The sequence below is a fragment of the Spea bombifrons genome, chromosome 7, assembly GCF_027358695.1.
Source record: "Spea bombifrons isolate aSpeBom1 chromosome 7, aSpeBom1.2.pri, whole genome shotgun sequence".
Taxonomy (NCBI): domain Eukaryota; kingdom Metazoa; phylum Chordata; class Amphibia; order Anura; family Pelobatidae; genus Spea; species Spea bombifrons.
In genome coordinates this window covers 8,740,202-8,757,512 of record NC_071093.1, presented here as the reverse complement: position 1 = coordinate 8,757,512, position 17,311 = coordinate 8,740,202, and the positions used below count along the sequence as shown (strand labels likewise).

Genomic DNA, 17,311 nt, shown 5'->3' with positions numbered 1-17,311 from the left:
CGTTGAGCACATGATCTCCGTTTGCATTATTTTCTGAAATACCTACCATAATTTCCTAATAATAAAGCTAAATTATTATCATTATATTTTCTTTTTCTTTGACATTCTGCTGCCACTGATATTTCATTGCGATTGCCCCAATAATTCATATAAAACGGGAAATGTTTCTAAAAGCGGAAACTTTGTGCCCAATTCTTTCTTTTTATGCCTCTTTGTATGTTGTTGCTGCCGTGGGTACGGAATAGACATTTAATTGGATTACAACTAGGCCAGCAGCTGGTGGAAAATAATGCCATTAGAGATATAATTACCCCTGCAGACCATTGTACTGTTCCAGGATAGAACATTGAATCTTCATAATGCATCAAGAATCTTCCCCGCTTATTGGATTTTAGTGGATAATAAACCGAAGGGACTCTTTTTATTTTATGCTCGTTGTCTAAACTTTTATACGGCCCCAGCTTTCCAAGGCGTTCATAAAAACAGGAGGAGGTAGATAATGGATTCATATGGTTATAAATGAAGATTTTGCATTCGTTCATAATGCATATGTTTATGGTTAATAACGTAACGCTTTAGCTCCTGTATCACCCATTTATTTTGTTGTTAAATACAAGGAAATTGCGAACTTCAAAAATTCCTTGTGAATATTGTTTAAAATTGTTTACTTGGAGTATATCAAACACTTCAATTTGTTCATATATTGAAAAAATAATCTAGTTTGTACATTTTCTGGATGCCTGGTAAGGGCAGACTACATAAATCAAAATGGCAAAATGTACCCCTGGGGCGAAAATGACCTTAATGCTTTAAATACAAGTGAAGCAAATAAGTATTATCGCAACATCCTAATGTATAAGAGAATGAAACGCACTCCGCATTCGATGCGATCTTGGAAAATCATAACGTGAAGCTCAAGGACATCTGTAACCTAGAAATTCATGAATTTTAAACCATTTAAAATTAAGGCATGGTAATTTTTACTACACAAAAGTGAGTACACCCCTCACATTCTTGTAAATATTTTATTATATCTTTTCATGTGAAAACACTGAAGAAATGACTCTCTGCTACAATGTAAAGTAGTGAGTGTACAGCCTGTATTACAGTGTAAATTTACTGTCCCCTTAAAATAACTCAACACACAGCCATTAATGTCTAAACCTTGGCAACAAAAGTGAGTATCAGTGGAGATGTCCAAATTGGGCCCAAAGTGTCAATATTTTGTGTGGCCACCATAATTTTCCAGCACTGCCTTAACCCTCTTGAGCATGGAGTTCACCAGAGCTTCGCAGGTTGCCCCTGGAGTCCTCTTCCACTCCTCCATGACGACATCACGGAGCTGGTGGATGTCAGAGACCTTGCGCTCCCCCAACTTCCCTTTGAGGATGCCCCACAGATGCTCAATAGGGTTTAGGTCTGGAGACATGCTGGGCCAGTCCATCACCTTTACCCTCAGCTTCTTTAGCAAGCCAGTGGTCATCTTGGAGGTGTGTTTTGGGTCGATATGTAGGAATAATGCCCTGCTGCCCAGTCTCCAAAGGAAGGGGATCATGTTCAGCTTCAGTATGTCACAGTACATGATGGCATTCATGGTTACCTCAATGAACTGTAGCTCCCCAGTGCCGGCAGCACTCATGCAGCCCCAGACCTTGACACCCCCACCACCATGCTTGACTGTAGGTAAGACACACTTGTCTTTGTACTCCTCACCTGGTTGCCGCCACACAAGCTTGACACCATCTGAACCAAATAAGTTTATCTTGGTCTCATCGGACCACAGGACATGGTTCCAGTAACCCATGTCGTTAGTCTGCTGGTCTTCAGCAAACTGCAGGCTTTCTTGTGCATCATCTTTAGAAGAATCAATCAATGCAGACCAATTTGATGCAGTGTGCGGCGTATATAGTAGTATACCATATAATATAATGCTCTATAGCCCATGTTATAATAATTAGATTGCGTTTGAGTATAATTTGTGTCTGCACAGAGACCAGATTTTCACAGCCTACCATGCAGTTGCGCAAGTAAAAAAACCTACTCAAAACAAATAGCCCATCATTGAGATACTTTTCTACTTCTGCAAGCACATACTTGTCTTAAGATGATTAAGTAAACACCAGTTACAAATATGTTCACACATTGCATGCCCGCAGCGGCTGGTGGCTTTGCCAAGATATTAACCCACTGGACATTTGATATAAAAATATTTTTCAGTAATGGTTGTAACTCAAAATTAGATGTAGCTTTCACATCCACCTCTGAGAAGTAAAGCTTCCAAGAATGACGTGTTCCGATTATGCTAACACTTTGTATATCCGCATGTTTTAATGAGTAAGTATGGATTCGATAGCATTGATTTTTATGATTAAATGTATGGTGATCATCTCCCACGTGTTACTACTGATTTCCACTTACTAAATACGTGTAAAATCATTTTAATAAAGGAACATCTTGGGTCAGCGAAATGTGAGATAACCAACCCTTAACGACCTGTGACGTCATTAACAATGCCCTTTTCCCAATCCTATGCCGGCGTTATGTCTCGGATTTTCTGCCATCAGCAGCTCCGTAGAACCTTGCTGACTCTGTAAATATACAATGTTACGCGCATACAAACTCATGAATTTCCTCCCCCTAAGGAAGTAATGTTCACGTTGCACAGAATATGATGGTGCTGTATAAATCAGTTCCTAAAAGATATGTCCAATAACACAGGCTGATAAACGTTTGCTCAGAACGCAGCCGGCATCAACACTTTCCGGGTTCTGTATCTCCGAGCCGCTGCCCCAAAACGTGTATGGTTTTTCCGGAGGGGATGTGTTATGGACTGCGTAGACATATGAGGGGCATTAATGTCTCTACTGATTCCCCGTGAGGCTTGACCATGTGCATCGTACTATAACCTCGTTATGTCCAGTTTAACCTTCCGGTTACCTTCAGCCTTGGGTTTTTGTTGATCCTACTGGAATTAGGGTTCTAAGTGTCCAAACCTATTGTGCTTGTTACTGTTCTGCTTGTGAATTTCACTTTAAGGTGCCAATGTGTTTCTTCAGCTCTAAGCAAACTGGCGACGAGACCTATATAATGTCACGCATGGCTTTGGCTGCCAAAATTACCATTGTGACATTAGGTGACATTTTCTAAGTGTACCAGAGGGGCGATTAAATTGTGCATGATCCTACGTTCCCGGCATGAGGTTCCCCACTGTGTCTCGGGATCTTTCATCAGAATGAAAAGAACTGACGCCTCGACTCCTCCTCGTGTTTCAGCCATTTCTTATCTTCATATTTTATTTATGAGTCTGTCCCTTCAGCGGACGGCAAGGAGCTTTGTTATATTCCATAAAGTGAACCGTATTGATTTCCTGATTCTTTGCTTTCAAATAAAAGTGAATTTTAGAAAATTGCCTCGGTGTCCGCAGACGGAGACCCGTTCCAAAGGACAATGATGAAAATGGTAGCCTTGGTCTCTTACTCTTCGGCTGTGCTAGAGGTTTGATCGGATAAGAGCTCTAATTCTGCTGTATGATGTCACACTGTGTGAGAATCAGAATTCAGCTGGTCAGTAAGCAGCTGTGATGCCATAAAAATGTCAAGTTTTATTGCCTTGCTACAACAACTAAACGGCGCAGATGGTATTTTACGGGATTGATATACGTATTGATCTTAAGACTCCTTTTATCACATTTTTTAAAGAATGTTTCTATAAATAGAATATCATCTCAACTTTTATTTGAATACGAAGAAATAAGTAATAATGGGTTGACCTGATGGTTCTCAATTTAATTTCTTTTATGTGCAACATCTGCGTATTTCTTGCTTTGGAGTTTTCAAAAAGCAAACCAAATATCTATTTAAATCTAATTCTTTTCTTGACTGACGGTACAGGCAACAGCCAACGAAGCGAGAACATTAATTACCCCCAGAGAACACAATCTGTAAAAACTAGCAACATCACTAATATTTATATAGCGCCTTTCCCCCAGTGGGACTAAAGCGCAATTCATACTTGGTTATTTGATATAGGAATCGGTGCCCATGTATTTTTTTGGGTCTGGTTTGCATTTAAATAAATTTGGTGTATTTGCTTTTCCGTGATTTAATGAGTAGGCGCTACATGGTTATATTTCTTGCTTTAACCCTTTCAGTGGCGATAGTATCAATAATGTATTCATCTGCATTACGCATTTTTAAATGACCTCGAAAATTACATTTGCCATCCACTAAAATATGCAGTGTACCTCATTGCCTTATTTCAGCCTCCGCTGCTTTATCCTGTTATAAAGGAACAATTAATTGTGTAGAATCAATGAACAGAATTTAGCACTCGTTCTTGACCACAGGATTTTTGTTCTAAAAAAGTTACCCATATACAGAAAGTGAATCTTCAAGCAAACTGTTATAGAATATAATTTAAATGGCACCTCAGCACAAAAAAAAAAATGTTTTCGCATTGATTAAGCTAATTTTTTATTTTTATTTTATTTTTTATCTATAAATGAGCGGACTTATACTTCTCAGGTATAAACCACCCATTCTACTAATATTACTGAATTGCAGGTTTTCATAATCATGTGAACCCCTCAATGCAAAAGAGCTACATACACATCATACAAAACTTTCCCTTTTTGTTCCACGTTCTACATCACGTGAGCGCGTTTAAAGATTGAGCTGTTTGTGAGTGTGTGACTCAACCGTATTGAGGGCAAAAGCAAGGTCAGGCGTTCTCTTAATGCAGTATTGTGTTCACACACTGATACATTCAGTATCGAAGCCGCGTACGTTCGGTAAATCAATGCTGGTATGGTTATCCTTCCTCGCCATGTCCTAGGGGTTAGCTAGTAATCCAAAACCTCCAGCACCAGCATGTCCACCTCCTAATTCTAAAAAATAGACATTGAAGGGAATGCCTCCATTGCCGTGGTAATATACGGTTTTCCTTTCCGCCACTGAGCCTCGTCTCGCCGTTCTATCCCGGTGAGACATGGCTTCTCTTGTGTTGTTAGTCGTGTTTCAGTTTGCCTGGGATTGTGCAGACATAGAGTATCCTTTCACCTTCTGTCTCCTCTCCCATACATCTTGTCTCCTTGCTGGTGTTTGTGCAGTGAGGAGGAAGATGGGAATGACGTTTTCCCAAATTCTGTTGGTTCCTAAACCAGGCTCTGACCCTTCGGCTAGGGTAGGTGCTTCACATACCGGGTCCGATTTCATTTTAACAATGTTATTGTTACAATGTAATGGTTAAAAAAAATTACCATTATCTACCATTGCAGAGGCGGTAGGGGGTTATTTGAAAAAAATATAGCCCAGGAGTAATATGAGGGCTTCTATTGGACCTTTTAGCTTTAATGATTTTGTTGGTGACATCCTTAAAGAACGTTTACCCCGCAATGCCATGTCCGAAATCGCAGCACACGTTGGCTTGTTATATTTTCAACTTGTATGGTAACCATCAATAATAAGGTTTCCAACCGAATGTTAGTTTATTTTTGTATTTTTTATTCTTTTTATTTTATATATATATATATATATATAGTTCAGTAAGGTCCGTACATCGTGATGTATAGCGTTGGAAGGATTGGGGTTTTGAATCTATAAAGGGATAAGCCTTTTGTTGTTGACCACTCTGCCAGCAGACACATTTTTGTCATTTAAACCATTGCATTTTGTTAAATGTGTACACATTCGCGGCTCACTAAATACATACTCCAGCCTTGAATAGGCCTATTCTGCACTATTTGCGTTTGACTGACAAAGGACTTTAGCTGGGACAATGTTTTTTGTAACCCTTTCACCTCGGCCCTGTTGAAAGAAATGAAATCCCTAATTTGCGGTGTAGTTACAAATGGAGAACTGTTCTTTTATTGGTTCAAGGCGAATGAATGCACCTTCAAAATGGCGAGGAGTGCCACTTTCACCTCCCCGATTAGCGCTGTAAGCAGTGTTTTGATTATATATCAGCTGTTCTGTATTTCTCGGTTTTCGCGGAAAAAAGAAGAGGTTTTTTTGGAACTAATGAAAATGATGAATAGTGATTGGTTAAATAAACAAGTGTGACGGAAATGTTTTAAAGACCGAGAGAAGTGCAACTCAATATAATTCGATTTACCGGTCCTTGATCTTTAATCCTAATAACTATATACCTAGTCGGTTTCTTTGACCGTTCTGAAGGCAAATTGGTTAAACCAGTGGTTGAAATAATCACAGTTCATCTAACCATTTATAATGTAATTCTCCGGTCTCTTTGGGGTGAATTCACTAAAATACAAACTTTTAAAAAAAAAAATCTCACTACACCAGCAAAAACAATGAGATCGGTCAATTTGGCTCCAATAAGCGTACTTGGGAACTTCTGAGCTCTGGCTACTCGGAGCCTACCCCGCTGACGTCGGCAGGCATTTAAAAGGGTAATGAGTGGGGTGTGTGAACACCCCGCGACGCGGAGGAATTGGGTGTTACCCGGGAGAAGCGGTCAAACCCAGAGAGTTCCCAGGTATGCAAATAAGCACAGGGGCTACCCTTGTGTTTTCATACCTGATGATGGCTTCCAAGCTTGGAAAGTTGGGTTACTCAATTTCAGATCTTTGGCTCACTTTCAGAATTCTGAGAATAACCAACAGGAACGTTGATCGAGACCTATTACTGTAACGTTAAAATCTTGGGGCTTCGCTCAGGCTGCAGAATGTCGCCGCTTCGTCCGGAGATGATGGCAGTAATCATTGAGCAATCCACACAAGCTATTGCCTTTTTTTTTTCTCAGTTACAGTTTGACTGTGGAAAGCCCCGCTGGCGACGCTTTCTCTCGTGGTTTTCCGGTGCGATCCTTCATTTTATGAGTAATCAGGATGTTTCGTGTATTAAGACTTTTATATTCCGGCTTGTCTGTTCACGGCCGTTTCCAATAAGGCTCTTGCACAGAGCAGCTCCTGGTCATTATTGGTACCTGCCGTGAAGAGATGCAGCGCCAGTATAACCTCTCCATTTTATTAATATCTTTGAAAGCTTCTTCCTCCAGGTTCCTCTCTCTCTCTCTCTCTCGTCTATTCAGCCGCTTATTCTTTACCACATAGAGTTAGACTTTCAGGAATATATATATCAAACTCAAGCAGAGGAAACATCATTTTAATAATCTGTATAATGTAAATCAGTTTCCTGTTTTTCTGCCGTCGGACCAACGGCAAAAAAATTAAGAAATTGAGATTTTTTTTATTTTATTTTTTTTAACCCCCCCTCCCCCTTCATTGCCTTTTCACATTTACAAAGCGCCACTGTTGTAAATGAATCCTTCGGTTTGGAGTTCACATGGGTGCGTCCCACTAAGATGATACCGAAAAAGGTTTAATTACTAGCTATTGCCAGAGCACAATGCCCTCAGGACAGTCAGGAGGGTGTTTGCCTGGGTTGGCCTGTATGATACTATCTCTTATAATGTGCTAATAATGAGTTAGACAAACATCTGTAGTGAGCGTATACGATTGGAATGTGTATAAATCCTGTCCCGTGAGCCTGTTTTCCACCCCGTGTCACTTTGGGATGTTCTTTCTCCTTCGTACATCTTGTGACACCCACTTAATCAGAATATTGTACATATTGTTACTTCTGTAATTATATGTAACATAAGACACATTTCTAGTCCATTTTAAATGCCCAAAGCCTTCCCAGCGAGTAAAATTCTTTTTTTTCCCAGGGAAAACAGTAAATGTCATGTGACAAAAAAGCAAGCATTGATTTGTGGCCATAGAAACGGAACAACTAGTGCATTTAATGTTTTGTCCAAGTGGGACAGCACCTTTAACTTTCCTACCTTCTCCAAGGTTCTCTTGTTGCCCATCGTATTCTTATAAACGATACGTTCAGCAGGTTCCTGTAACATTATCTCCTAATTTGCAGTGAATATGATGGGAAGCCACATGAAGCAACACTTGATCTCACAAACCTTTTAGCAAAGTCCCTTGGTTCGCTTCAGTATGAAGAATTTGTCTTATTATCCCCTCCTCGGAGTCCGATTTAAGTTCCTGATGTTTCTAGTGCAGCCTGGTCTATGGTTAAGTCTCGTTAGGAATTCTTCTCGGTGTGCATTAGATCTTAGTTTGCAACAAAAAATCTGAGCGAGTGAAGAACCGAAACCTCCCAGATGCTGGGTGAAAGCCCAAAGTCTCTTAAGGCATACTGGTACAGCAGGAGAAGGGGGCTCTACGTACACACACTTATAGTGTAATTGGAGGATTGAGATGGTAAGCGAGGGGCTGCTTGAGTAAGGATGATTTGTGCCGGAGTCACGTGAATAAGTCAGCAGCGTGGAGGTCTTAAGGGTTGGGTGGTGCTGATTGAGCCAATTTGCAGTGGGGTTGTTGTACGGAGTATGAGTGATAGAAAGTCTCATGTGAGATCAGGAAGTAAACTAATGATGTCACTTTGATTAGTGTAACAATGTAGCAAAATCACCAAGTGTTCAAAGGCCCTGGAAAGGACGAGATGTTGCTATAATACAGTGAGGCTTGAAGATCCTAGCCATGAGATGTGTCCGGATTTGAATTGTTCCTCTCCTTCTTTTTCACGTGGATTTGTTCCACCCGGTGCTGTGGCTTTCCTGTATTATGTAGGGAAAGGCCTTATGTACACAGAGAGGAGAAATGAAACTGAAAATTCATGCGCCCAGGGAGTATACCTGGGTACTTGCCAAAGAAGGCTATTCAGAGCGCTCCACCTTGTAGGGGAATTGGCTTTATGTAGGGCTAGCCCCAAATAGCCTTATATTGAGTGTAGAGTGGGAGCGGAGTGGGTGGGCATTGGCAGAAGGTGAGAGTGGAGAGAGGGCACGGCCAAAGGGAGGAAAAGGGAAATTTCCTGGAGAATCTGAGCTTTACTCCGGGGAAAAGCTGGAGAGTTCCCATACTTTTACCAGTTATAACATTTTACGTCAGGTGCGCATGTTTTATAAGATCCCAAATCCAGACTTTGGTACCGTTGGTCAAAAGTGCTTTTTCCTGTTGTTTCATGTTAGCCATTGAGGACTTTCAATGTCCTTTAGTAGCCAAACACTGATCCTGAGCAAGCTGTCTGGTAATGAGAGCTCAAATTCTGCCGAGGACATTGATCTCCGCGTGACTTCTGCGTGCTCTCTGGTATCCATGTGTTGCTGTAGGATTGCAGTCCAAATGATCAGATGTATTTAGCTCTTGCTTAAGCAAAGAGGCTGATATACAGAATATTCTGCCCAGGTAATTGTGTGTAGACTTTGCAGAATTTTGTACTGCTTGTGCTGCGGTTTTGGAATCGATGGCATTGGCAGTAAAATGAGATGGGTGCCATATTAGCGCTAAAACTGGTCCACTGATACACAGTGGATTTCGCAATACAGTGGCTGAAAAACCACAAAATCTACACTTAGACCTTAATTTCTTCTTGTTATGGTCGTCCGTTTAGGTCACCCACGACTTCATGTCGTCAAATATTCGAGCCTTTGTTTTAGTAAGTAAAGTAACGTTATGATACGCGCCCCTTGCACAATATGCTTAAACATTGTATGTAATAAACCCGGAGAGCTGGGGGGGATGAAAAAAGAAAAAGAATGTAAAAGTAAATCTGAAAGACATTTTTCTAATTGTCCCATTTGTTTGCTTTCCAGGTATGGCAAAATCGTCTCCACAAAAGCTATTTTGGATAAGACAACAAACAAATGCAAAGGTATGTTTACACAGATGGCACTGGAATTCTACGTAAGACCACCCTACGCAAGTTTCAACCGCCTAATAAAACCTAAACTCATCTGTGCTTTAACGCTTGGATTGCTAAAGCTTCTTTGTTGCCACCAGGGCTGGAAAAGTCCTTGGAGCCAGATAGCCACGACTTTTTGAAATATATTATATTGATCGCTATGAATGGATCCCGTTTCTGCTTGGCTCCTATTTTTATATACTGTATGTGCTCAGTAAGATACAATAATAGCCCCCCAGTCACCATGGGTCGCTAAGAATTACTTTAGGCAAGTCGCTAGCGATGTCGCTCAGGGTTTAGAGTGAATTTTGCAACTTTTGTGTCCTTCATAAAACTTGTTTTTTTTTTTTTCCTCCTGGAATTAATACATTAGCACTCGGCAAACAATAGGGGTTTCCGATAAACGTTAATGAACTGAAGTAGTTGAGATTGACTTAATCTCTTCCTCCCTGCATGTCCAAAATACCATTTGCATTGACTGCAATGGGGGCATCCGCATACAGCAGGGGTTGTTTTCGTTTGCCCTCTAACCACCATTAGGCTACAATTCTCATTTGATTTGCCCCTCGGTAAGAATCCCCATGAGCCTTAAATGAATGGTTATATAGAGTTTAGGATTTAAAGTGACAGCGCATGAAAATGCGGAGCTGCTGGTTCCAGAACGACGTAACTCCCATTGTATCCGTAACTCCTGATATTTTCCTAAATAATCCTAAAGATTTACTTAAGACAGGACAGAATTTTCATGTGAATTTGAAGTACTAATAATTTGACAAGATCACTTTGTGCAAACTATCTAATTAGAAGGGGGTCACTTTAAGCACCACTCAATTATGTGTTCAGTCTCACTTTGCCATTTGTTCTTTGTTCTCAGAAGTGTTTTGCCGAATGGTGTCCTTTTATCCCTTTTAATTAACGCAGCTATCCTCCCTTTGAACCAATTCATTTATTTTTTCCCCCTGGGGTACACGTCATGTGAAATCGGGGGGCTTAACCTGCTGCTCTCCGCGTCGTAATTGGCTAATATTGCAGGATCACAGGTGGGAAGCGGAGACCGAGTGCAAATACTAAAGGGTCATATTCACTGCTATTTGTGTCTCTAGAAATCCCTCCTGCTAGTAAAAAGGGGGGGGAGGACATCCCTGGCTAAAGGACGGAATTCAGTCAGATGACATTGATTTCAACGCTGACCCATGAGTAAGCACCGGGGCTTTTAAGAGATATATTTATTTATATAGTAATGCATCTCAACCAAAAGAAGAATCGATAACCCCGAGTCAATTAACGTTTGACTCTTAACGGATGCTATGCAGGGGAAAAATATTTATGGATTTTAATGCATCGAGTTGTTTTTTTTCTTTTTTTTTGTGATTCGTGTTATATAATATTATATTATACCGTTCGTTTATTTGCATGTTACCTAATCCCGTCACAGGTAGTGCGGACTCTTTTTAAAGACACAGGTTATGGAGTTCGGACCTTGATTCAGAATGGATGAAAGAAAAGGCGTTTCTTACATTATTCATGAAATCGGTCATTTGCATTCCATGTAATAATCCCAGAACCTATTCCGTTACTATGTGGATTCCGTGTATTAGACTCCTTTGCCAGTATGTGGGCTCCTCTCCAGGGACGTTATTAACGTTAAACTGAAAAGGGGGAATTGGCGATACCTCCTGACTGCATTAATGATGCAGAATAAAGAATGATAGTAATCATCTCATAATATGACATTACCAAATTTTGTTTTTTATTCCCGATGCTGGGCTTTGATGCAATTGTCACATCCAGCGTTATCTTGTACATGTTTCGCCCCCCCCCTCTGACATTGGGGTTTCTTGAGAAGACACGTTGGCCTCCTAGGGATAGCCTGTGGCCATTTTTATAGATCCAACAGCAGTGATCCTGTTTAGGGCAGAGGTATCTTGTTGCCCCTTCAGAGAGACCGACGTGCTTTGTGTCTGGAGGAGAAGGGAGTGCATGCATGTATGTTGTGGCACAACTAACAGTTCGTAAAAGTGGAATCAAATCCAATGTTTTCAATACAATTTTTTTGTAGAGCAAAACATCTTCAATTAAAATAGCTCTTTATATAAAAAAAGAAGTATTATGCCCCCCATATTAGAGAAAAGCTATAGGTAAGGCGATATGACACCACTGGAGAGGAGTAGAGTAAAATGGCATGCCATGGGTCCAGCTTGGAGGGATTAACCTATTTTTAATTTTGCCAAATCCTTCAAAAATGTAATATTTCCCATCTTTTTAATGTTACTCTATCCAGACCAACATTTGGCTGCCTGCCTCTGAGAATAATTGGCTCTGTAGCTTTAATTGACCATGTCATGTCCAATCCTGCAATTATTACTGACAGCGCTTCCGCAGCGGCTCTTCGTGTTATTGGCGGACGCTCGCTTTGTGCTGGAATATTGACTTCTATTGTGCTTTCTCCAAATCTTTCTCTTTCTGCACATTTCCCTTTATCTTATTCCTTTTGAAGTTGCTCTGATAATGAACATATTTCTGTAACTGCATTTTTGTGAGCACATTTTTCCACCCTTGCTTTATCTTATACAGAGGAAATCAGAGGGCAACCGACATCTGATATCGAAAGCCAGTGAGGTTAATGAACCACAGTGTTGAATCAGAAAGCTCCTTTGCTGTAGTGCACATAGGAATGGTCAGATAACAGCCTACATCGCACTTTCCTATTGTACCCAAACAGCTGCCCAGCTACGCCCGCACTGGATCCATTATTACCCATAGCAACAAAGTAAAATAGAATTTGACGGCTGATAAGAACCTTTCAGCCCATCTATTCAGCTTGTTTTATCTGATGTAAAGACCCAAACCTTAAATGTCTTTGGTCTCGGCTTTGATTCAGGATAGCTGTATGCCATATGTACAGTATTTAAATTCTCTCACTGTATTAGTTTCTACCACGTCTGCCAGGAGGCTGTTCTACTTATCTACCACCGTCTGTGTCTCATCTAAATAAAACCTCCTTACATTACATCTAAGCCTATGACCTGCTACTTTTAGGTTATGACTTCTTCTAACAATCAGACTGCATTCTGCGTCATTAAGCAGCGTAGCCCAGAACGAGTCTATCTGTGCTTCTCAGGCCTCTTGTCATACGTGTTTAACTTGTGTTTTGGGTTTACAGGTTATGGATTTGTAGACTTTGACAGCCCCGCAGCTGCTCAGAAAGCGGTCTCTGCTTTGAAGGCTACTGGAGTCCAAGCGCAGATGGCAAAGGTAAAGTCTGATAAACGTTCAGATGTGTTTGTAGTAGGGCTAGCGGCTTCCTGACATTCATATCTTTTGATGTTTTTTTCTCTTATATTTGTTCAAAAATAAATGAAAAATAAAATCATGTTGTGGGGGGAGGACCAGCAGTTATGCTTATTATAAAACCAAGATGGCTGCCATGGACAATATCATTTTCAATGGGCTAATTCTTGCAGAGTCATGAGATGGGGTAATAGATCCACAGAGCATCAAAGACATATTATGATTGAACTGGTAATATACCTCATGGGTTAGTTGTTAGTATTATATGTTTTATATGTGTGTTTTGAGAAACGCCGGTAGGACACCTAGTTCTTACGACCTGATGGGTTGTAAGAATGACGCCGGGTGGTTAGGAGAGCTGAGTAGGAGCCAGTAAAGGCTCTAAAGTGACATTACTGTTCGCTTTGATTGAGTGGATATGTTTAGGATCTATTTTTAACCCTTACATCCCCTGTTTCTAGCTTAACCGTGAAATATACTAATGCAGAATTCCTAAGGATATCTTTAAGGAGGCACCAAGCAACCATAAGGGGACCATGTGTGAAGCTGCAGGAGATGACACACAGATGCCTAAACTTTAGAGATGGGATTGTTTCCCTACTGCGTTTGGTCTGAGCCAGATGTGGCCCATCTGATGTTAAAGAACAGCTCCCAAACCCTTAGTCCGCCCCAGAAAGCCTGATCAAGTCCAACACTCGAGCCCTCGATACCTGGCTCCAGGATTGTGTATTTGTTGGGCTATTCCTTTTTCCCTTTGACTGCTCTGAGGAAATGCAGGCTATATAATAACATTGTCCTTGCCAGAGCAAGCATCAGTAGTTTACTTAAAGTGACAAATTACATCAGGAGAACACAGAACGTTGAAGGCAGCTGTTGTATGACAAATAGGGGGAGGGAGAATTAACCCGACTCCATTCAGTTTATTGTGAATGAGACTGTGTGGTGGGATTAATCCATCATTTTGTTGGATTAACTCTTCTGATTTATGTCCTTTCCAGCTAAAGCCTCTTTCCTCTTTGCAATTAGAGATACAGGTGAAGCAGAACAAATCCCATTCCTTTTTCTTTTTCCTTTTTTTTTTTTTTTCTTCTGAATGTCACTTGTCCTTTTCCAGTGATCCAGAGAAGGTTTCTCCAACCCCTCTTTCAAGGGGACTATATTTCACGTGTGAAGCCCATATAACATTTACTGACTTGACCCATTATCTTTTGGCCTTTTATCCAATGAATGCACCCAAAGCCTGCTTTAAAACACAACTCATCTAAATAAATATTATGCAAAATGTGAAAATGGAACCCGGTCCAACGTGATTAACCATGAAATCCGATACCACTCAAGGTGGAATCCCCAGCAGGTTACCTGGTGGAGACATTGTGGACAGATGGCTTTCACCTGGCGTTCTCGGTGTTTGGTGTGGACTATGACAGGTCCTTTTCATTAAAGTGTTTCAATTCCCCAAATTAGGGTTCTCCTCACTAGCACGGTGCAGTCGAGTTGCCTATAAGGGAAAGGGACTTCCATTTTTTAATCATTGTGATCTTAGTTTTCAGTATCTGCATACCATATGAAAACAATCTTTTTATTAATATTACATATTTGTATTCTTGGCTTAGCTAGGTACCTGGAAAATCTCACTTGCGTTTCTTACTAGCATCTTAACCCATATCTGGACGCGTTCAGGTCCCCATGAGGACCAGCTTTCTACACGTTCAGTACTTATGATGGTCTATGTAAGGGTCTACTTATTCTGGAAGCTCCCAGGTATACACATACAATCACGGAGCTTCTTGTCTGTGTAATGTCATGCTAACCTGATTAATTAATCAGGTCCTGATATTGCAACGAAATCTGATCTTCCAACGAGTTGAGTAAGCGTTCTGAATCAGACTAGTGATTAACTAACTTTAGCCGCCCAGCTTTCTGTCAAACTGCATGTCATTCATTTTTCTGCTTGCTAAAAGGATACTCAATAAACAGGGTTGTACTGTATACGAGATACTCCTTCAGAATACAAATGAGACTTCCACCCAAACAATGAATGAGAATATATATATATATATATCTATATAATCACATACTGTATATATTGTAATATAGAACCTTTATTGCAACCGTAGCAGCCTATTCCTAGGCTATGTTTCCACTTCTTAGAAAGTGAGCCTTTAATAACAGAATTCCAAAGTATACATATTGTAACATATAATATGTGTATATATATATATATATATATATGTGTGTGTGTATATATATATATATATATAATATATATTGAATACACTTTTTTGTTCAGTCTGGTATGAGTGAAACAGGTTGTCCAAGTATAATTCCTAAGCACTGTTTGCAAACAAAGTTCTTTTAAGCCAATGTTGACTTGAACGCTGTTGTAAGAATATGTTATGAGTATATAAGATTTATACGTAAATCATTCTGAAATATACATAACGGGAAGAGCAAATAACCCAATCCTTCCAATGGAAGCTGGCATTTCAGATACGATGAAAGCCGCATGTTATATGCATGTACTGCCAGGAAAAGGGTGATTATCCTGAAACATCTGGTTTCTTAGGTTTTCTGACGCATGTATTCATCTATGAAACATATTTTAGCTTATCCAGAAAGATCTACACGTTTCAATTATATAAATTACCTATTCCGACAGCCAAGTCCTTAAGATTTAGCTTCAGAATGGATGATATGTGAAGGCTTTAAATGCCTTTTTTGGCTACACACCTCGTTTTCCATCTCTAAAGTATTCTCTCCGCGTTCTCCTTCGATTATTTGCTCTATGCTATATGGGAAGGCGAGTGTATAGGACAAGCGAGTTAAACAGCGAGGGACTATAAATGCAAAAGAGAAATCTGATCCGTGGGCTTGTTTGAGTTGCGTCGCCAAGTACATCCGGAGATACACGGAATGCGTTTGGAAGATGTTGAAATAAGTAAATATTTTCTGGACTGTCGATCGCTGAAGGTGCATAGCTCGGTGAGATTAGCCTGTTTACATATCTGCCGCGGCCAGGAAGCAGAGCGTTGCTAGTTGCTATGCCAATCCGTAATAAACTTGCGTAAGTGGCGCATTGTGGGGATTACTGGTTTGTACACTCATAAATAAATCAAAAGGCACTGAAGACACCAGCTTCTTATTAGAAGAGTTCTCCTGCCTTCAAAGAAACGACATCAAAGTGCCCGATAAACGGCTAAAACACCGGTTCCTACCGATTGCCTTTTCATGTATTTAGTTCTTTTTAGTTAGTGCTTTCAGTGCCATAAAGGTAAAGAATGCATCGCACAAACAGGAGCGCAATGGATGGTATATTATCTGCACGATGGTAAATAATTCCACTTTTGGCCAATAATCCTGTTCAAGCGACTGCAGTTTTGCCATTCTGTTTCTTGTAACATTGGCAGTCCTATCGCTAAGTGAAAGCATAAAGTTCCTGCATAGGCATAACACACATTTAAATGACATGATAGTCTGTTATGATAGTCATGATTGTTAATGCTGTAAATGACGATTGTAGCTGGAAACGGCTGATTTTTTTTATGGAATATCTTCATAGGCGTACAGAGGCCCTTTATCACTCCCATCACTCCTGTGTTCCAATGGCCCTTTATCACTCCCCCATCACTCCTGTGTTCCAATGGCCCTTTATCACTCCCATCACTCCTGCGTTCCAATGGCACGTTGTGTTCGCTAATCCAAGTTTAAGTTTTTAAAAGGATAATTGATTGTTGGAAAACCCTTTTGCAACTATGTTACAGCCAGAAATATTCTTGTTTTTCATGAAAACAACAAGGCAACCACACACTTGTTACAGAATGATCTACGCAAGTAACTTTTTTATAAAAGAGTTTCAGGGAACACTCCATTTACTTTGCGTCCAAAGTGTTGGTTTATATCCTAAATATTTTTGTAGCCAAGGCCCATTCTACGTAAAAGAAATCTACATTTCAGACCATATCCGCCTTTCCCTAGCGCTACCGTTATTTGGAGGCCTTTTTATTCCCAAAATAAAACCATTTCAAGACCATACCTTTAGTCTGATGTTTCCTGCAATCAACTCCCCAATCGGGCCGGAAGAGTAGCTGTTACATTATTAAAAGGTTGGATATCAGGAGGAACCCTGCCAGAGAAAATCTTTCTATCCAAATACTATGCTTTTTTTTTTATCCATATTCAATAAATTGGACTCACAGACGTATCTACAAGTAGGAGAATTTTATAGTTTGACCTTCCGCTAAAGCGCAAATTAAGGAACGGTTTGGGAGATAGAAGAGATAGATTGTCTCTCTGCGCTGCCA

The 17,311-nt window shown here is 40.3% G+C and overlaps 1 protein-coding gene across 6 annotated transcripts in view; it reads left to right on the top strand.

Moving 5' to 3' along the window:
* RBMS1 (RNA binding motif single stranded interacting protein 1) overlaps positions 1–17,311 on the top strand; it is a 105,836-nt gene that overhangs the window by 71,046 nt on the left and 17,479 nt on the right. For all 6 annotated transcript variants that reach the window (XM_053471900.1, XM_053471901.1, XM_053471903.1 and 3 more), the window contains exons 3-4: positions 9,631–9,689; positions 12,883–12,974. In XM_053471900.1, the coding sequence (XP_053327875.1) occupies positions 9,631–9,689; positions 12,883–12,974 (151 nt within the window). The remainder of the gene's footprint in view (positions 1–9,630; positions 9,690–12,882; positions 12,975–17,311) is intronic.